This window comes from Schistocerca nitens, chromosome 3 (genome assembly GCF_023898315.1).
Source record: "Schistocerca nitens isolate TAMUIC-IGC-003100 chromosome 3, iqSchNite1.1, whole genome shotgun sequence".
In the NCBI taxonomy this organism is placed as follows: domain Eukaryota; kingdom Metazoa; phylum Arthropoda; class Insecta; order Orthoptera; family Acrididae; genus Schistocerca; species Schistocerca nitens.
Genome location: NC_064616.1, coordinates 31325073 through 31348113, shown reverse-complemented (window position 1 = coordinate 31348113; position 23041 = coordinate 31325073). Strand labels below are relative to the sequence as shown.

Here is a 23041-nt window from a genome sequence, read left to right as displayed (position 1 = left end):
GTCAGTGCTGGCATAGCTAAGATGATGTTTAACTGTGTGAAAAGTGAGTTTAAGCTCAGATGCTGTTATCTGAAAATGAAGAAAGAAGCACTAATAATAATAACATCTTTTTATAATTGGCTAAACAGATTATTACCTTGAAAATTAGAGATGTTGAAATTAGTGTGAACCTACTACATACCTTGTCTGCTTCAACAGAGTCCATCTTGTAGAGACTTTTTATCAGTGTGGTTTTTACTGGTATTAATCGTTTGTGTTCGTGATTGACACTGTTAAAATGATGCCGAACATCAGTTATGCCACCGTGTAAAATCGAAAATCCCTCTCCAGCTTTTCCAACACATAAGGTACACCTTGCTTTATATACATTTTCTGGAACTGGCCGCAATTCTGGAAATTCTTTTTCCCAAACTGAACGATACATATGCAGTTTTCTATTCTGGTGTGTGCTGGTTTTGAATATCTAATTTTCTTTTTGTGGGATTTGTCACAGTCCCATCCATTTTGAACACACCACTTCCACAAAGAAATAAGTTCTAAAACATAAAATATACAATGGCTTGCATAAAGTGTTGAATCTGCTCCCGAAATGAACGAAACAATGTGCCTCATTGCATGGAGTGTAAGTACAGCTTGTTCAGAAAAAGAAGAAAAATTATGAGGGGGTGTGGCATTGGGAGAGCAAGCCGCACTTCCATCATACAGTGCTATTGCTACACTCGCAGTTACATACCATTATCAATTTATGCCCAAGCAAGGCTCCAGTCGGAATTGATAGTTCCATGTTGAGTGATGGTGCTTTTCTGCTCTTAATTCCATATCATAGACAATTAGAAATTGAAAAGAGCCACTAATAAAACTTACATTGTGGCAGTAAAAAGAACACATCCCAACAATCACTTTGGAATGGTAACAAGACAAGGTTCTGTGTTGGATCGCTGAGGTTGACAGCGACTGACATAAAATGTGAGCAGGCCTAAGTTGGTCGACTTCTGCTGAGCAAGAACTAGGCAGGACTCGTTCATCTGTTTGTTAATATACTGCACACAATGCAGTTCTGATTCTGATGTCACATCCGTCTCGTTCTCAGTCCCAACTGCCATCACGTGCACCCTAGCACGTAGAACGTAATCTGCATTGTAAAATTTGGTACTGAAAGATTAAAAAATATAAGTCATTATACCTCAAGCTCAAAATCGGAATGTTTGGCATATGGTTAAAGGTGTGCACCGTGCCCAGAACAAAATGGGAAAATTCCGTATTGTTCTGGCTAAAATCATATGTCTGGTAACCCTAAAATCAGGTATTGCAAAACACGGTCTTGCACCAGTCATCTTATGGGATATGACAGTGTGGGGATTCTGGCATGTACTTCCAGCTATTGGCATAGTGTTCTTAAGGAAGCATTTAAGATTAAATTAGCAAGTAACCTTGTAAACAGAGATGGAGATTTTTGCTTCATTTCTATGTGGAACCCTGCTCTCTGTCTTATCAAAAAATGGGGGAAGAGTTAATGCTACGCCCCTCATTACTTAGTAATTTTCATTTTCGATAAGTTTGTTCATCTTTGGTTGTGTGGTGGCGCTAATGTTTATTTTATGTGTGTGTGTGTGTGGGGGGGGGGGGGCTGGAATTGCTATGCAAACCAAGGTTTTAAATTCAGTTTATGAATGTCCATCCTATTGCATGGACAATTACTTGCTGCAGTTCTGCCTTGATAATGGCAGGGTGGCCACCTGTCGGTTATCTATGCGATGATGTGTCACCTGGCTGCATTTTCATAGTTTACTTGAACATAGTATACACCAGGAAAAACTCAGGTCTTACACTGAAGACTCTTGTCATGTGTAAGTTAACTGAATGTTACTCTATAAGTAAAAATGAAGAAGGCTGGATGGGGACTGTCCACATTGAGGCAGCGTTAGGTAAAGTAGTTAAGTGTAAATTTCACTTTGAATAACTGTAAGATGTTCATAATGTGAGTGTGTTAGTAGTGTGGTTTTATGAACTTATGCAATCACTACTATTTTCTCTCTCTCTCTCTCTCTCTCTCTCTCTCTCTCTCCCTCTCTCTCCCTCCCTCCCTCCCTGTCTCAATTTTTCCATATTGTTATACCTCTTCAGTCTTCAAGAAGGGATTTGAAATCAGTAGTTTCTTTGTCTTCCTTTATAACAACTTTGTGTTTCATGCTTCAGTAGAGCCCAGATGAGTCTTATTGTATTTTACATATCTTGCTACAGATATTGTGACCCACCAATTACAGTCAAAAATGATTTAAAAAGACAGAGTATTGAATTTAGTCAATAAATAGGAGGACATGTGTGGTTGCCATACCTTGTATTCTTCCATCCAATTTCAATTAACATTTTATAATTCTTGTTAAATCTGCTAATTTAAACTGTTAGTGTTTTCATTACTTGACTGATGAAGTTTGTGTGTGGCTAGAGAGAGAGAGAGAGAGAGAGAGAGAGAGAGAGAGAGAAGTAAGGTATCTTTAATGTAGAGTCATCTTGTTGAATTGAAAAAAATTAGTGCAGTGATTGTTTTCTTCCATTAGCCTGAAAGCAGTTCATGCAGCGATGGGCACTTATCGGACATAATGCCAGATGTGGCAATGGCAACAGCGTCCTTTGGCCAACTGCAGTTACAAGATGGTCAGGAACTGGAGCTTGACCTCGGTGATGGAGCAAGCCATTTGGGATTTGGAGGCCTCAGCACTGTATCAACTAGGGGTCCGAGCTCTCGTGCTGCATCTCACAGTGCTGCACCCTACCATCGCTACCTGTCTGCTGTCGGTCCCAGCCCTCCCCCTCCATATCGTCCATCACCATCTCTTGGACATGGACACTCTACATACCACTCAGGTCCACCACGCTTCATATAGTCCACTGGTATTCCCTCTTTTATTAAAGAGGAGTGCCCAAGCTCATGGGTGCAAAACTTCTTGTGGTGTTACAGCAGGATCTAAATTTCACTGGGAATGTGTGTTATTATGTTCAGACAGCTTCAGTGATGATGCATGTATTGTATAACATGCAAGTAGTAATTTGTATGTATAGATAGCCACTGCTGGAATCTGGTAGCAAGTTTCTTTTGTGACATTTGTATAAAGTTTATTGATATAATGCTATTTTAATGTGATAGTAACACATGTGAAAGTGTTAGAGCTGTGTTATACATCCATTTGCGAAATGAAATGGAAGCTTGTAAATATTGTTTCCTTTTTTCATTTTCATTACTTTGTTATTGTTACTGTTACTTTTCTGTCTGTCTTTTCTTTTTTTTTTTTCTTTTTTTAAGTAAGAGTTCTGTGAAGCAGAGACTGAGAAAGCACAAGCATTGGTCAATGAGTAATCCTCTGGTGCAGAATTGCTGGTAGAAATACTAATGTCACTTGTATGTGCTTTGTTCATTTTCTGCTGACACAAATTCAAATCACTCTCTATTTGCTATCTGCATTGAAATAATGGCACTGCCATAAGTACCAGAAAATTACTCGTATCTTAATCAAAAATATTGTTTTGAGAATCTGATACCAAGCTTTTGGGAAACTAAGTTACTTATAGACGATGGGTTTTGTAGAATCTGCTGTTACTGTTGTGATTTAAAAATGAAGCCACAAAATTATATTTATTAGTTTTTTTTTAGAATTTGTGGGGAAACAGCTGAAGCTATCTACTCTAAAGTTGTTGTTAATAACTTGTGGAATGGGTGCCAGTTATGAGGTGTAGTCATGGAATGGGCATCTCATGATGCAATGCCATAAAACTCTGTATTAAAGATTTGTGGAAACCAGCACTGCTAGCCACTCACTCCTTGCTTAATCATCACTTATGATGTGTACTCTGGTCAGAATTCTTTACAGACACCCTAGAGATATATTAATGCTCACCCTCAAGGTTTGAGCATGTTGTACTTATTCTGTGTCGAGCTTCTACATTCCTTTATAGCAAATAAATCTTGCTTAAATTTAAAGACAGTGTATCTGTTAGGTATGTTTCTTTGCAAAATGTGCATTCAGCTTCCTAGAACATGTGACTGTAATACGTCGGGACTAGTGGTCTAGTGGTGAAGCACATGCCTGGAAACCAAAAGGTGGTGGGATTGAATCTCTGTCGGACCTTGAATTTTTTCAGTGTGCCTTTAACCGACTCTTCACCTCTGATATTAAGATTCAGCAGCAACAACACATAGTTCAGATTCCACATTAAACTGTACGACATGTTTTCTCGGTAGATTTACTGGAGTAGGTAGAGACATGCAAGTTGTCAAAATGGTGTCCAATTGAGAAGTGTGCGCCAAGTTGTTGAGCAACAGGAAAATATTATTTATTATTACTGTAATATTATTTCTTTGCAAATGTTAGCAGCCATGGTGTCTTTTCAAGGGCTCTGATAACCTCTTGTCAGATCAGTGTTGTCTGTTACAATCAGCTTGTCTGTTATGTTGGTGAGACCTTCATTCTGCCCCAGTTGTTTTAAAATAATAATTGCAATTTTTTGTAATGGTGAGGGTAACTGTTCTCATTTTTGTTTCAATTTTTGTTCCATAGAACAGAAATGAAGACCATTATTGCAATATAATCATGAGAAAATAATGGCTATATTCAGCTATTTTCAGTTCATTTTAGTGTACTTTTTGCAGATTGATCTAATAACATCATTTAAAATTGTGTGACAGTACCAATTGCATACTATGAAAATTATTTCCCATTGTGTATCTGTTAGAACTGTTATTTACTGTTCTGAGATCATTCTCATGAAAAAGCGTTACTAATAAACATTTTACTTCACATTTGTTGGTCGGTGACTAAGAGAAGTGAATTTCGTGTTATTTTCTTCATGTTGCCGGACATCATTATGTGCTAATTTATGCACTCCATACTTCATAGGATCTTGAAACTGAATATGAGAGAGAAAATGGAAATGTCACAAATACTAAGCTTTTGCATTATTTGTTTAATTATTACTTTATATTTAATTGTAAACTATAGCAGTATTAACAGAAATTTTTAAGATCTACTGTGGAATGTTCTGTTGATAGCTGACTGTTTCTTGTAGGTGATGTTCATGAGAGGCAGACATTAAAATGCCATTTCACAAATAAATTTTCAACTTGTCATTGTGCTGTCAGAAAACATAAAAAAACAAAATCATTGCATTAATGACATTCAGATTATTAGCTCATTGCTCCAAAATGCAGGAAAGGCTTGGCAACAGCGTGTGATTGTGGCATTATCTTCACTTTCTTTTTGTCTCATTGAATCACACACACAGTATTGGGCCATTGAAAATATGACAAGTGAATGTACAACTCGAAATTTTGTCCCTTAAGAATCACTTGACAACTAAACAAAATTTTCAAAGGAACTGCAATGAGTAGGATATTGGGTATTCTTAAAGCATTGTGGAGATCTCATAAGCATGGACTATTCTTGAACAGTTACACACACTAATTTCATATTTAGTCCATACTTATCCATCAATGTGGTGCCAAATTTGGATTTTTTACTACCTTAGTACATTGACTTATGTTACCGAAACTATTAAGACAACCGTAAGCCTGGGATTTAAAGCACAAACCACTTCTTGATGATCCTAGTTTGCACATACCATAACTTGTGGGTAGGATGAAAGTTTAAGATTAATTTTGCTGTATTGACATTTAGTTGGAACAAGTTGAAAACCTCATCTGTGTTGCCTCATAAACCTGATACCATTGTAATCTTTGGACAAATGTGTATGTTCTCAGATGCCACATTCCACACTGACTCTTTCAGTGAATATAAACACAGCATAAAACAATTCCCATGACCTAAAACTCACAACTTGTTTGTGATACATTATGGTGCAAAGTTATATTGTGAACTTTCTCCCATTGCATCAGTATTCTCCCAAAAAAAAAAAAAAAAAAAAAAAAAAAAAAAAAAAAAAAAAATTACTGTGATAATCTCTCTGTTGTGTTAAGTTTGCTCTTGTTTGGTCTCTAACTCTCTTCTCATATCTTTCTTAACTAATGCAGCAGTCTTTCCCGTATGGCAGCTGAATATGCATGGCACTCATTCTTTGAGTGAGTAAAGAATATACTGGCCCTTTTTTCCCAGATGGAATGTCTCCTCATATCTCCCCCCAGCTTTTATCTTAAAAAGTACCTTCATTCATCCTCTATGTACTACCTTCCCTATTAAGAATTACATCTCTAACAAGAGGTGAAAATAATAATCTAATTCTGTGATTCTTTAAATCAGAAATACTTGGGTTATTGTTATATGCTCCAAAACTACTTGTAACTCACCACAAAAACTGTCTTTGCTCATATCTATGAGAAAGAGAGAGCATGCACACATGTATGCTGTCTTGTGATCAACAGATTTCACACTAATCATTGTTCCAGTTTACCCCGTACAACCAACCAAATATTGCCTTTTACTGAAGTTGAGCTGACCATATATTTTTAATACTGAACTATTTACATTATTCTTCCTACAGTCCAACTACCTACCTATCCTATCTATGTACCTAACCACCCACCCATTATTGTTCCTGTTTGAATTGTAGTTTACCCACCATCTTCTGCAGACATTGACTTTGTTTTCCATTCTAGTGTCATAATATTCCTATTTTAATCACGTTCCTGTGGACACAACAGTCTAACAGTGTGCGAATGACTTCTCCCTCACTCTCCCCCCCCCCCCCCCCCTCTCTCTCTCTCTCTCTCTCTCTCTCTCTCTCTCTCTCTCTCTGTGTGTGTGTGTGTGTGTGTGTGTGTGTGTGTGTGTGTGTGTGTGTAAGATCATATGAAAGTACCAGTGATCAGAAGGCTGTGTTTTACACAGCACTATGCTTTTCTGTGCCGGTAATAAGAAAGATTCCATTAATTCCACTACTGTAGCGTTTATGAATTACTGTTTAACTTTTTATTGTTATGTCATGACTTCTGACACCTTTGCTAGGAAGAAAAGTACTTTGATTTGATGGAGACATGAACTTGCTTTAGAAGAGATTCTAAAATAAGGGAAAGATATTTTTTAAATTTTTTTTAGTGGGTGAGGAACAGATATACTAGTAATTCTAAGGAAACTTTTTTTCCCTAGAAATACAATAATTGTCTTAACTTCCTAAATAAATAAATGAATGATAATTTACAACTCATCTTCTTTGTTTAACTGGATGAGTGGCAAATGGAGTAGTGGCTGGAAGCTGTTGGAACATTTCACTTTGTTCACTCAGTCTTTTACATATTTGAAGATTAGAAGTAATTATATTAAATACCAGTGAAATATTTATATACATATTATGAAAACTCTGTGTTGACATAAACTAATAGAAAAATTCAGTGTTTGTACTGGTACCACATTATATAAATTGTAAATTAATTGGTGAGAGATTGTTGTATACTGTTTCTTAACATACTCAATACAGAATCTGATTTGTGCTGCATATAGCAGTAAACTTGCACATTAGTATTACCTGTTTGCAGCTTCTTTAAATTTGATGTAATATCTGTACACTTATTTTGTCTTGTTTGGAATTTAACACATGTACAGAAATACTTGTTAAATGTTTTCCACTTTCTCCGAAAAGAAGTTTCTAGCTGTCAAAAATATTCTACTGTGTGTTATATTGCTATTTCTTAAGCATTAAACATTCTTATAAATTGTGGTCCTCAAAAGTTTTGTGGAAAGAATTTAAGAATGGATGTCTGCATATGTTATTACTAGTTCACAAGATTTGGTTGTACAGGTTTTTTGCGGAATGTAAAAACTGAAAGCACCCAGCTTTTACATTCTTTTGCTTTCAAGTAATGCAAGCATTGGCTATTCTTAAGCTCAAGGTTATTAAAAGTCTGACAGATTGTGATACCATCACAGTTTTCACTTTTTGGACATGGGTTAAGTTGTATTTCGTGTAGTTTTAGAATGCTGAATGTGGCAAAACTTCATTTCATCCACCTTAAAATTGGATTTCCCTCCTCTTTCTCTGACAAACTGGTCCTTATTTGAACATTCCATCTGAAATACTTGTGAAGATGTAGATCTGTAAGTTTCCTACATTCCACCTATAACCTTAATTGTTATATCAGATGTGTTTGTACAGAACATGGCTGACAGGTAACATGTGAAACTACTGTATAGGCACAAGATAAACAGATACCATTGCAGTTATGTATAAATGTGTTTGTAAGTAACCTTCCTCTTAACTTTTTGCTGTTTGAGTACTGGGTAAAGTAAATTGGGCTTCCCACAAATACCCTTGTTAGAACTTCACTGCATGATTAAATATGTGGTGATCTTGTCACGTATATAAGCTGCAATATTGGAATATGGGGAATGAGATGATGATCTGTCGAGGAGATTGTTTCAGTATTACTTCCATTTAGGAAGTATGTGAAATAAAAATTATTGTACTTGTATTAATGTAAATAATATGCAAACAAATATATTTGAATCACTAATTGTTTGTGAAGTGTTCTGACTAAATAATATTCACACAGTAGTAACTGGGTCTATTAAAGTAATATATGAGAAACATGAATGTGTAATGCACAGTTTTTAATGGAATATGTTTTTATGCCTCCATTTTACACTCATTAAAAAAGGATTGAGTGCAGTGTTAAGTCTGTTTTGCCTAAAGTAAAAGTGGTGCACATCACAAAGTATAGAAAAAAATGTAGCGAAAATTTCTCTAAAATTCATGCTCATAATTTCTGTTTCCATGAAATCTCTCATTACACACATTCTTAAGATTTCTCATTCTCTGAATCTTATACTTCTGTGGGAATGGCTACAATTATAAATTCTAAGCTGATACGGGATCTTCCAGGAAATAGATTAAGTTTCTGTTTATTTATAACATGTCCATTATTTCCCATAAGGTAATAATTAATTACTGGAGACATATGTACAAATTATTTGTTGGGAATTAAAAATATTTACAGTTTTTGTTACATTCATTGTATGTGTAATTCAGTTGCATTTTGGCAGTAATATACATTTGTTATGTAACTTCAGGGTTTTTTTTATGGTGATGTTCATGGTTGATGATTTCTCAGGTGTGCAGTCAGTTGTCACAAGATGCTCTCACTGACTTCACATTTAACAATAATCCAGCCAATATACTTTTGTGTGGTTTCATAATTATTTGGATTGTATGAGTACATAACACATCGTAAGCCACACTTTTCACATGACAGCTCTCTATTTGTTTGTAAAGTGATGCATAATATACTTTTACCACTGGTGCATAAATTATAATTTGTACATATAATCTAATTTATTTAAAAGCTTTAGGTACTGGAAATTTCCACAATTATTCGTGGGTTATATCTGCCATTGGTAAATACAGTGGGTGCATTTACAGGTAGGAAAATGTTTCTGAAACCAGGTTATTACTACTTGGAACTGAAGCTTAAAAGTAACTGTATGGTGCATGAGAGACGATAGTAACTTTCGTTAATTGTTATGTTAGTATCGTAAACCACATATCACTGATGCATACTTGATGGTGAATAAGTTACAGGAGTGTAAACGCGAGTAAATATTTTATTTCATACAACCTTCCACCTTTAGGTGTAATTTTGATTCCTGTAGAGTGTGTAGGATACGAAGTTTTAGTCGTTAATTGTTGTTGGTGGTGACCGGTGACATCTCTGTAATAACTTAACTGAAGAGTAACAAATGATCATGGATGACTAAATATCATTTTTCTTCTTGTGGTTTCAATCTTACAATTGTCACCCTTAACATTGCTGGTGGACACCAAAAGGGATTGTTGAAAACTGACTTTAAGAGAAAAAGAGAATATTTTCAACCAACAGTAAACAGGCTAGATACACTATGATCAAAAGGGGCCTATTGTTTTAGGTGTGCTGGTATTTACTTTTGTTTCTAAATTTAAAAATTACGATACACAGTTAATATGTCATTGTATACCTCTGTGACTTCAGCTCGTAAAATTGGTTGTGGTGTTACAGTTCACAATTTTATGTGATTTTACCACACAAAAATAGGTATTCTAGTAATTTGAATATAGAATATTGAGTTACATTGTTGTCAGGTAGGGAATGTTAACTTACATACTTAGCAGTTTACCACTACTTTTCTTTACACTTTTGGCTCCAAACTAATGACATTTTACTTACAAGTAACTGCTAAAAATAATCATCAGGTAGAGAAATCATTTTACACACTGATAATCTGAATTTGGGCTCCAGTTTTGAAGAAATTTTTATACTATGAATTTGGTACCATAAAGCATACCTCATTGAACATCAGCAATTACCCTGTAAAGTCAGTTATAAAAAAAATTCACCCAGTCTCATGGATAGTTCTTGTACTGCTATTTGATGTTGAGTGAAACTACACTAAAATAGAAAGGAGATGCAGCAACTTACGAATCTTCATTGTGTATATGTTGCATTCATTTAGATTAATATTGAAGGTCATTTTAACTCAGTAATCAGTTGATTTATGCACTCAACCAGCGTGAGGTGATTTCTTTTAAATTTGTTGTGTATCAGTGTCAGGGCATTTTAATGCCAGATACAGTGCAAAAGCAACTGATTCTTTGAATCCTCTGATGCTCTGGATAAGTAATAGAACAATGGATGAATTTTACCCTGTGAAGAAGCTAAATGTAATAACAAGTTATGGTTTATGATGATAGTAGTAGTAATAGTAGTAGTTTCATACCCTTCTCTTGTCTTTCAAAGAAGAACTATGATATTTTCTTTTCTTGAGAGTAATTCAAAGTTTATTGTGTAACAACACTGTTGGACAATTAATTTAAAATATGACACATAAATCACACTGATGAAGTCGTAAGTGATGTTAGAACACACTGGATCCATCAAATGACTTTTTCTTCTTTTTTATTGTCTAGTGAGAATATTCCTCACTACACAAGAGTTTGATATCATACCAGTGCCTACACTTTCACAACTGATTTAGAGAGAGAGGGAAGAGGGGCTAGACTGTGAAAACGAGGGAAGAATTATACATATTTTTTGGGTCCTCTGTTTGAAAAATAACTTTTGTGATTAAACATTTGTACTAAAGTGGTAATTATTTTCTATCTTTCCAAAAGCATGACAAGGGTAAACATTGTTATAACTGTCACTCATAATGTAATCTGTGAGGTAAGTGGTAAAATTCCTTAATAATAGATGCCGCATCATTTAGCATTTATTATTATTAATGCCATTGGAATTTATTACTCTTCCTTGGCATCAATGTTTGTTGGAGTACCACAGCAGAAGGGGGTGATATTTGTTTAAACCAAATCATATTTAAATCATTTCATCATCTCCGAATCCTTTTATTTTTAAATTGTGCGAAATTCATAAAAAGAAAATGCACCATTTCTTGTAGCTTTCAAAGGAGAAATGCTTACTGTTATCGACTTCTGCTAAATCGCATCTTGCATCACATCATGTTCTGTGCCATAAAATTTTGCATTACAAAATAAGTGAGAGCACTTGTTTAATGATACTAGTGTGGATGTTTCTGCCAACACAGAAGCTACTATACAGCTGTTTATTGTATGATTGATTATAATATGTTATTTATGAAGTACATTAACTCTACCAGCAATCTTATCAGTATTTTAATAATTTTGGGCTCTTATTTGCTGATATTCTAGTAGCTATTGAAGTTCTATAATGAGCTTAATAATAATAATATTATTAATAATAATAATTATAATTATAATAATTATTATTATTATTATTGTTGTCATGGTTATTGTGGACAATGCTATGCTAATGTACAATACAGACATTGACAGATTGTGTAATTTATAAATATCGGAGAATTTCCGGCAGAATTTAGCAGTAGCAGTATCATAAAGTCTATTCTGGTATCAAATTCAGTTCAAGCGGCAAGTATTTCCATTTTCAACATGAATTCTGATGATAAGATATAAATGTTAACAGATGCACAAGATGTGATCCTTCTTTTAACAGTATTATGTTTTTGGTGGTTATAAAACAAAATTTATCTTGGGAGTTTGACTTGCCTTTGTCATATGGTAGATCAGTATTGTGCTTTATGGCTTTGTCATCCAGTAGTGTTGCTTTAGTGTGATTTGGCACTATAAATAATTGTTGATTTCTTCATCTATTGATCTTGGTGTTACTATGTTCCATAATTTTGCAAGATCTTTCAGTTTGAGACTGTTTGTATATTTTAAACCAATTTTTGTACTTAATATTCATTACTAGATAAGTTAGGTATGTTGTTTTTCTTTTATATCTCATTTAGGTTCTTTATCTTGTGTTTACAAGTAGTTTCTAAACACAAAATATGGCTAACTGTGATTTCCCGCTTATCACATTATGAGGATGTAATAGGCAGATGTGGATAAAATCAACACTCTTGTTTTACTTGATCTTTTTTTTTCCAATTTGATCTTTTTCATGTTTATATTTGGTTTTCGTAAGCGGATGTGGAGGAAGTGGGAGATCATTTCAGAGGTGTCCTGGTATTGTTTTTCTTACATATGGAATCTTGCATGTGCCTGCAAGTCACAGGTGTTTTGCTTTTCACGTGAAAATGCTTAATCCTTTTGCTCTCATCTAAAGTTTGTATTTCTTTCTTTAACATATTTTTGCCCAGAAAAGGTAGCAGAGATAGGCACAACACTACCACAGTTACAATTTTTATATGATTTTCATCACAACTTAACATTTTCAGAAAACTACTTGCTTTGTGAAGTAGCACAAATTGCACTTTACTGCATTTCTGTAAGCATTATATGTGCACAGTATCTATAATGACTAAAAGTGTTGCAGTTCATAAAAAAAGAGTCTGAACCTGATAATCTGTGTTTGATACTCTGTAAGATATCTCATTTTTTTACTGACCTAAGTTATTTACGAGGAAAATACTGGAGGAGTTAAGTGTGCAGTTTTTATTTCTCGTTTTAGGCCATGGTAGCATGAAATGAACTTTACAGTAATAAAATTCTTGCTGTTATAATGAAATTTAGAGAAAAAAATATAATTTTTCATTTGTATATTCCTTGTCTTATTTCTCAGCCAAGCTGCTGTGAAGCAGTAAATGGATTTCATGCTCTCTTTCAAGTCAGACTGACATTTTCATGCTGATAATATTTGTGAAATATGCTGATATGTCTAAATGTCCATTTTCTTTGCCTGTTCTTTATTTTACAACTGTATAAATTCCAGAATATTATGCGGACTTCATACCTTGCAACTGAAAAGTACATTTTAAATGATGATGTGTTACTTACCTTTAAGCTGCATCATTGTTTTGTTATACACTTACTGGATATGTTTCAGAAATGCACTAGTTTTCAACAGTCAGTTATCTGCTCTAAATGGAATGCTTTTCTAAAACCTGCTAAGTATGTGAATACAAAAACAAAGACACAGTTTAAAGGTAACAATGTGTCTTTTTTTTTTTAATGTATACATTGTGGTTTTCAGTATTGCCATTAATACGTAAAGGAACCTGCCATTTTATGGCAATTTATTTTATTAAATTTTGTGTATTTAAGTTAAGAAAAGTTTTGTTGCTGAAAACAGATAGTAGTAAATAAATGGATTATACAGTCTAATGGTAATTCATTTCACTGCACTCTCTTTGTCAGCATTTTTCTATGCTGCTTGTGTCTACACTGTTGTCAGGTAATGTGTACACAGTGCATAATCAAGGAATCCACTAAGTACCTGTTTTAGGATGAAAATGGTAATGTTGTTGAACTAAGTTAAAACTATTGGAGTGCATTAGTTTTGGATACACTGTGATGATGTAAGCTTTATTGTTGTTTGTTCTATTTCGAAAATGATCAGGCTGGAAATGGAGGACTTAAGATGTCATATTGTTTAAAGCATTATTAATTTGATATCATATATAAAAAGCATCATAAAATTAACAGGATCATTCCATTGAAATAGTTTTAAAATGGACATGACGAAATTTCATATTCTTTGTTGTATTTGAGTAGTACAAATGCTGAAATTGTGAAAATAATGAACTTATATATTTGTGACTGCTTTGTCACTTAAATGTTAAAGCGTAGCCTTTGAATATGTGTTGTTGTAATAAAATTTCTCTTTGAACCAAAGCATTTATAATTATTCTATACAACAATAACTTTATAGATTTTTTTAATGTCTGTAGTTTTCTTCCATTTGTGATTGTGAGTTAGTATCTCTGTGTTTTTAAAACTTACAGAGAGGTAAAACATAAATGTATATGTATCCATGAAAGGACAGTCATATGCAGTGAAGCTTTAGTCTGTCACATTAGTTAGAAAATCTTGAGACATTATTCAGTGACATGTGCAAGTTCATTTTTTAGATTAGTAGCTGTCCACTCCCCTCTCTCTCTAAACAGACCTAAGTTCAATTTAATTGCAAATTAGAATAAATTAAAAAAGGTGGAAATATATTGAGAAAGAGCCAACACTGGAGATTAGTTTACAGTGAAGAGAGTGCTGGAACAATTCTGGTACTCGCATAAGCGTACACATTGAGGGAACACTATGGAATTAAACATGTGGCTTCTCATAGGGTTAATGCAGTTATAAAAGGGCGGTGACTAGGATGCAATATATGTATACAAGACAAATTTGATATCCAGAAGCAAATGTCTGTAGCAAGATTTGTGGCTTGGAATTTAGTTGTTCAGTAAAAACCTGAGGTGTATTACCTTCCCGCTAACTGGCACTGTTGTGGATCTGTCCAGTAATATTATGGTCTGAAAGTGCATACGAACTTGTACATTCATTAGTAGACTAGCTTTTATGGAAGAGATACAAGCATATACTGCAAGCATAGGTGAGTGACACTTATCAACTGCAGCAGAAAAAGAGGAAATTTCATAACCTGTTGCCCACTACAATAGCAGATAAAAGTAAACTTTTCTTCTACAGTTTTATGCAATTTCTGCAGTAAACATGTTTCAGGTATAGTCACCTTAAGTGCTGTTCCAACCAATACATTTATACTGTAGTATGTTGTACTAAGTATCTCTCTTTACAAGGGTTATTTAACTATTTGCCAAATCTCTTCCAAACACATAGCTATCACACTTTTTTTTCCTTTATCCACTAACAGTACATAAATGACTACTCAGAGGAACCTTGTGACACACACACACACACACACACACACACACACACACACACACACACTGGTTTTCTGCTTGCCTTAGATTACTTTCTAATGGAGTTGTATATGGCATGCTGCAAAGTACAGTAGTGTCATTGAGACATTGACAGAAATTTTCTCTCGGCCTCCCTTTCCATTTATCGGAGCTTGGTCCTTTGAAACAATGTAAGAGAGTTATTCATGAGGGCAGATGTAAGAACATTACTCACTAAAGGCACTTCATAGTTAGATACTTTTTCAGTATGCCAAATTCACTTTGCTTTTCTTACCAGTGCATAATCCTTTTTGATATTGATCAAATTGTAGGCTTTTTATGAAGCATGGTCTTATTTAATTTGATAAGCTGTTTTATTAATCTTACTTGTGGTCTCAGCCAGGCAGTTATGAGGGCAGACCTTCAGATTCACATAGAATGCATTTTTCGCATTTGTGGGGTACTGTGAAGGACATAGGTTATTCTGGTTGTATGACTGCTCCCTGATTCAGAATAATCTAATGTTTTAGCCACTATTGTAGAGATATGTTCAGGTGAGTGCCGATACATACCAATGGACTCTCATTCAGGAGGTTGGTGGTTCAAGTCCTCATTCATACATACAAATTTAGGTTTCTGTGGGTTTTCTAAACCATTCAAGGCAAGTTTCCTTTGAAAAGTATAGTGCTGATTTCGTTTTTCAGCCTTCCCCAGTTTGAACTTGTGTTCTATGACCACATCATTGACACGATGTTAACACCAGTCTTCCTTACATATATCATTGATGTAGTTGTTGTTGCCCTTCCTAATCTATCCTGTGCCAGTCTCTTCATCGCTACATAACCACTGCATCTTACATCCGTTTTGACCTGCTTATTGTATTCAAGCCTTTTCTCCTTTCACAAATTTTAATCCCTTTGCTTCTCTCCATTACCAAGTTGTCTTTTCCTTGCTGCCTCTGGGTGTATTCTGTCAACCAGTCTCTTATTTTAATCAAGTTGTGCCATACATTTCTTTTCTCCTCAATTCAGTTACATATCTCCTCATTAGTTATTCAGTCTACCTATCTAATCTTCAATCGTTGTCTGTAGTTCCGCATTTTGAAAGCTTCTGTTCATGTTTTTTCTGGACTGCTTATCGTTTGTGTTTCATGGCTACACTCCAGACAAATACATTCAGCAATGACTTACTAACACTTAAATTTATATTTGATGTTAACACTGTTCCTGTTATTGTCAGCTTACATATTCTCTCTAATTTTGATATCATCAGTTAGTTTGCTGCCCAAATAGAAAAACTCATCTACTAGTTTTAGTGACTAATTTCTTAATTTTTCCCCTCGCCGTTACCTGATTTAGTTTGATTCCATTCAATTACCCTTGTTTTACTTTAGCTGGTGTTTATCTTGTAACCTCTTTTCAAGACAGTATCCTTTCTGTTGACTGCTCTTCCAAGTCCTTCACTGTTTCTGAGATAAATATAATCCCACTGCCAAACACCAAAACTCTTTTATTTCTTCTCCATGAATTTAAATTCCCTTCCCAAGTATCTTCTTAGTTTCCTTTACTGCTTGCTCATTGTTCTGATTGAATAACATTGGATATAGGTTACAACCCTGTCTTACTCCCTGCTCAACTACTACTTTTCTTACATATCCTTCAACTTTTATGATTGCAGTCTGGTTTCTGTACAGGTTGAAGAGAAGTTAAGATAGTATTCCAGTCAACACTCTAAAAAATATTCTATATCTACAAATGCTATGAACATAGGTTTACCTTTCTTCAGCCCATCTTCTAAGATAAATGGTTGGGCCAGTATTGCTTTTTGTGTTCCTACATTTCTCTGGAATCCAACCTGATGTTCCCTGAGCTTGGCTTTACAAATTTTTTCATTCTTTTGTAAATAGTTCGTGTCAGTATTTTGCAACCGTGAATTATCGAACTGATAGTTCACTCATACACATGTGCCCTCATCTGACTTTTTGGGATTGGAATTATTACATTTTTCTTTAATTCTGAGGGTATTTTGCAAGTCTAATATACCTTGCACACTTGTGGAATAGTTTTGTCACGACTGCTGCTTTTGAGGATGTGACCGATAATGAACCTTACCTCTCCCACTTGTGCAGCAGTTTCTCCTCTGTTGAGGCCTACACACACACAGAGAAGAAACTTGGGGCTCTAGGGCTCTAGGCAGTTCCAATTTTGGGTGTGTGATGACTTCTTTCAGAGAAATAACATCACAGTAGGGGGACAAGGCCAATGGGCACTCTGTATGTACCTGGGGAGGATCTGCCTGCCAGGTCAACAATTGAGAAGTTGGATCGCAGTCAGCTGCAGATTGTCACTCATGTAAGCATTGATGACCTGTGTTGCCAGTTCTCAGTATGCAGATATGATTTATCATATAGGATCAGCAGTACTGTAGGATTGTCAGCTGATGATGCTGTTGTGTACAGGGAAGTATCATTGTTGGATGATTGTAAAGAAATGCAGAAAAAAAACTTGGACAAAGCTTCTGCTCGGCTCTCGTTAAATGTGGATAAATGCAAGAAACTGAAAGAACCTGATAGTCTCAGATTATGAAATTAGTGGTGAACATCTTGAGTGTGTCACATCATATAAGTACACTGCCTGACAAAAAATTGAAGCACTGTGAAGTGGAGGAGAAAAAAAATGAAATTCGATGGGTCGAGATTGTACATGATGTTATTACAGAGATCACAAAATCGAGTTAAATTTACAAACAACTTACCAGTATCATTTTTTCAAAGGAACACACTGCCATCTGACAGTTTTATTGTTTATTGCTAAACAGGCTTTTATGCCACTTTCAAGTATTTGATTTTATGTCTTTAACATCTATTGCAAATCACTTAACATGTTGTCAAGTGTCCTGCAATATATATTAAAGACATAAAATCAAATAGTTGAAAATGGCATAAAAGGCTGAAACCTGGCTTGTACTTAAATAAACAACAAAACAGTCAAAATGTGGTATGTTCCTTTAAAAAATATAGTATGACTGGTGCTCAGCAACATCATAAACTGTGTAGCAATATCAACCCACTATCAGTAGGATGTTGCACCAACTGTGGTCCAGATGCACGCACTGATTCTGTTGGAAAGGGTGTCGTAAAGCCACTTCATGTGTCTCTCTACGAATTGCCCTGTTGAAAAATGGCAGCATGATGCTGTCACGTGAGTAGCAACAAGTGAAAATGCAGGATGTCTGTAACATACTGTTGTGCCGTCAGAGTTCCCTCAATCACTATCAGCTGTGATCTGAAGTGATACCCAATGGCTCCCCACACCATAACACCAAGAGTAACACCACTGTCCCTCTCGAAAACACTGGAAGAAGGGACCAATCTCCAGGTTGCTGCCATATTCGCTGATGATGGTCAGTAGGGATAGTACAGAATTGCAATTAATTGCTGAATAAGATGCCATTCATCTTGAGTCCATGTTTCCCATTAGTGACACCAATTTGTATGCAGCTGTTTATGTTGTGGTATTAATGATGGCCCATATACAGGACAACAGAAATTCCCTAGACTGTCCGCTGTTGCAGGATGATTCAGAATGTTGCAGAGAGTCAAATACTGGTTTTTGGATAGAAGGTGCAGACACGAAGGCATTACGTGGTCGGTGAACAATGCGGTGGTCCTCCCTTGGGGTGGTCAGATATGGCCGGCCTGAATTGTACCTACTCTCAAGTTTCCGTGCAGTCTGATGTTGGGCTACAGTCACATCTGTATGCCCCACAGATTGGGATATTGCAAAATTTGTCCAGCCAGCCAATTGGAATCCCACAATGAATCCCCTTTCAAACTCTGTCGGGTGATGATAATGCACTCTCATGAAAGTATGTAGCATCTCCCAGTCCTTCACAGTGATCACTCAACATCTGATGCTGTTGTCATCCCTTATATACTCTATCAGGCCTTGTAACAACATTAAACATGATGAACACTAACACACTCTGGTGGGTGTTCTACTTGTCACAGAAAATTGCAACTCTAATCACTTACATGCTTGCTAATGGTCTTTTTGTGTATAAGTTACACTGACATCTGATCATGTCTTCTTTGTTCTTTAATTATTTTCTCAGGCAGTGTATTTAGCAATAATACCAAGATGCGATATGAAATGGGATGACCATGTAAAATCAGTATTAGGGAAGGCAAATAGAAGGCAGATTTGTTGTAAAGGTTCTGTGGAAATGCAGTGAATGTGTATAGGAACTCTAGAGTATGATACTCCATTTGAGACATGATCAAGTTGGCATCACAGTGGACTTCAAACAAATTCAGACACACACTACTAGGACTGTAACATGTTGGTGTAGCTCACATGAAAAGGTAACAAAATGCTTGGGAACTTTCAATGGCAGTTCTTTGATGAAAGATGACATAGTTCTTAGAAAACCCTGTTTTGTACATTTACAGAATGTATATTTGAGGAAGACTGTGTGGCCATTCTGCTACTGCTATCATATATCTAGCATAGCAGTCATGATATATATAATAGAGGGAAACATTCCACGTAGGAAAAATATATCTAAAAACAAAGATGATGTGACTTACCAAATGAAAGTGCTGGCAGGTCGACAGACACACAAACAAACACAAACATACACACAGAATTCAAGCTTTCGCAACAAACTGTTGCCTCATCAGGAAAGAGGGAAGGAGAGGGAAAGAGGAAAGGATGTGGGTTTTAAGGGAGAGGGTAAGGAGTCATTCCAATCCCGGGAGCGGAAAGACTTACCTTAGGGGGAAAAAAGGACGGGTATACACTCGCACACACACACATATCCATCCACACATATACATATACATATAAATATATATGTGTGGATGGATATGTGTGTGTGTGTGTGTGTGTGTGTGTGTGTGTGTGTGTGTGTGCGCGCGAGTGTATACCCGTCCTTTTTTTCCCCCTAAGGTAAGTCTTTCCGCTCCCGGGATTGGAATGACTTCTTACCCTCTCCCTTAAAACCCACATCCTTTCGTCGTTCCCTCTCCTTCCCTCTTTCCTGATGAGGCAACAGTTTGTTGCGAAAGCTTGAATTTTGTGTGTGTGTTTGTGTTTGTTTGTGTGTCTATCGACCTGCCAGCGCTTTCGTTCGGTAAGTCACATCGGCTGTACAACTGGGGTGAGTGCTAGGGAGTCTCTCTAGACTAGACCTGCCATGTGGCAGCGCTCGGTCTGCAATCACTGATTGTGGTGACACGCGGGTCCGACATATACTAACGGACCGCGGCCGATTAAAGGCTACCACCTAGCAAGTGTGGTGTCTGGCGGTGACACCATAGACTCATTCTGCACTGCTTCTGCATTCGCAGAGAAAAACTTTGATCATTTTGTAATGTCCACCTGGAATACTATTCAATGGTACAACATTTCCCCCTTCCTTTAGAAAATTCTCCTAGAATTTCTCTGGATTGAGTATCTCTGTAATAGTCTCATCATACATGAATGACATCAAAAATTATACACTGTACAATTTAATTATCCTTTCACTCTCTTGAAGCTGAATCACATTACCCTTGTATTGACTCTGAATCTTATAATATTATATTCTATGTTCAGTCCAGTGGATCAATTATATTGATGTTTGTTGAAGTCATTACTTACATGCTAACACAATTTTACATTTAAAAGTTTATTCAATGGTTCAACACATAATCACTTATTAAACCTTAGCTCTATTAACAAACCAGTTAACATGCATTTGGGGTACATGTGACTCTGAACAATGTACTGACTGTCTAAAGCAAAAGTAGATTGCACTAATTGCAGTCAGGATCACTACAGAACTGAAAGATGTAACACTTACAGTTCTTGAGTTGTGATGTTGTCTATCATGATATTTGTGCATGAGCTCGAGCATTTGCTCTGGTGTGATTCCTCCTTTTTGTGTCACTAAACGTTCATCTACTGAGTGTAGAATGTCTAGATTCAAGGCTTTACCAGGAAAGTTAGGTTTTGAGTTTGGAGCACCTCTAATGGTTTCTCTGACCAATATAACATAGTGTGCAGGAACGACTCTGTTAAAGAGTGGCTAAGGCGATGGGCGAACTTGTTGAAAGAAATTATCCCAACACCTTTTTTGAAATGAGACCATTTATTGGCAGAAAAACCAACAGATGCGAATTCAAATGGGCAACATGAGCCAGGCCTGGGGAGGCGAGGGTGAGCCAAGATGTAGTGGTGGGCGTAACATAGTTCGCAGCAAACTTAGGCAAAGTTAAAGAAAAGTGGTGGCTGCCATTCGGACAAGTCAAAATGGCATGGCAGCTACAGAAACAAAGTCCTCAGCACCACAGCACTGGGAAGACAAGATGATGTTCACAGCTACAGGGCATGTGATGGTAGAGTGTTTCAGCTGACAGGCGGCAGGGTATCTCCAGCACGATCACGCGGCTTGCTCCGTCCTGATTGGTCAGGAGCCGAGAAAATTTCAGGGGTGGCATGGAAAGTTGCAAAGCGTGGCCTGGTCAGCTACGCCTAAGTGGCGTTACCTTGTCAGCACATGAGGGAGGCGCGTGATTCAGATTGCCCACCTCGGTGCTGACTTGCTGCTGCCAGACCATGGGACAAGAAAATTACAGGCAGCTGAAGCTGCCGGCTAATGTTTGACCATAACAAGAAAATGAAATAAACTTTTTCTAAGAAAATAGAGATAGAATCCCCTACTATCTGGCTCAACCTTACACTCCTCCCCCTTCCATGGGAGTGGAAAACGTATGTGATTTTGCTCAATGAAATTGTTATTTAAATGTTGACAATTTTAGTTTGCAAAGACAAAATAGACATTGTTTGATTGTTAAAGGTTTCCATGGAAGATGGCAGGGGCTTTAAACTATGAGTGGGAGTAGAGACTTTGAAGACCTCTTAGGGGTCACAAAAGGGTTTACACACTACAACAATATTATGTTTACACAAGAACAAGGAATAAATATTATAAAACATCAAAACAAAATTACATGAGTTAACAAGCATGAATAAAACACATTGGAAGGTAATAGTTTGAATCATGAGTACACGCCAAGCATCTTTATTTCTTAAATGAATTTAAAAGCATATACGTATCACCACAGAAGTTACAATGCAAGGCTGAGTGGCATGACACGGGGCGTTGTGTTGTCCTCGGCAGGCAGCGCCCAAGCTGGCGGCTAGAAGGGGGTGTGGCGGTGGCCAGACCTGTCCACTGGAACTCAGCGCAGTGGAGTATGAGGGAAGGTTCACACGTTTCACACACATTTAAAAGGGGATTAACCTAGGGGAGCACTTCACTATGCTGCACCAGTTTTCACATTAATTAATAACACAGTTGAACTCTAAAAATTAAAGGAGGGCACATGCCTTGATAGGCTTTTCTTTTGAATCATTGCTGATATCCGCCATGAGGCTCTGGGGTCCTGGAACTATTGGAGGGTACAGTCGTAACAGTTCGCAAAATCCCTTTTTATACAATATCCATATCAGTACAATAATAAAAATAGCAGTGACTTGGATTACTGTGACAATGGGTACAATAGTTGTATGTAGATTAGTGGCTGTCTGCCATTCACTTAAATGGCGCTAACAGGCAATCGTAAGAAATTTGTCCTCTCTTGTGTTTTAAAAGGTCATTGATTGACGTTAAAAGGTGATCATTCAATATATTAGATAAAACAGGCAATTCAGTTGACAAAGGAACCACAAATGAAATTTCAGGTAGAAGAAATGTAGGTAAAGGGGCACGAATACTGACAGAGTAAGCCATACTGGCATGAAAGGTTACAAGTGGTGTGTTAACATCACAATAGGAACTGTTTGCTAAAAATCCGCCGTTTGAGATTTGTATCTCGTATGTTTGTGACTGGAAATTATGTTCATAGCAAAGAAGTGTTAATATCGTAGGTTGGTCTAATGCATACA

General features: G+C 36.3%; 1 protein-coding gene across 1 annotated transcript in view; it reads left to right on the top strand.

Moving 5' to 3' along the window:
- LOC126247969 (BTB/POZ domain-containing protein 7) overlaps positions 1-14078 on the top strand; it is a 61379-nt gene extending 47301 nt beyond the window's left edge. Inside the window, exon 9 of the mRNA XM_049948535.1 lies at positions 2559-14078. Coding sequence (XP_049804492.1) covers positions 2559-2885 — 327 coding nt within the window. The 3' untranslated portion in view covers positions 2886-14078. The remainder of the gene's footprint in view (positions 1-2558) is intronic.
- The last annotated feature ends 8963 nt before the right edge of the window (positions 14079-23041 follow it).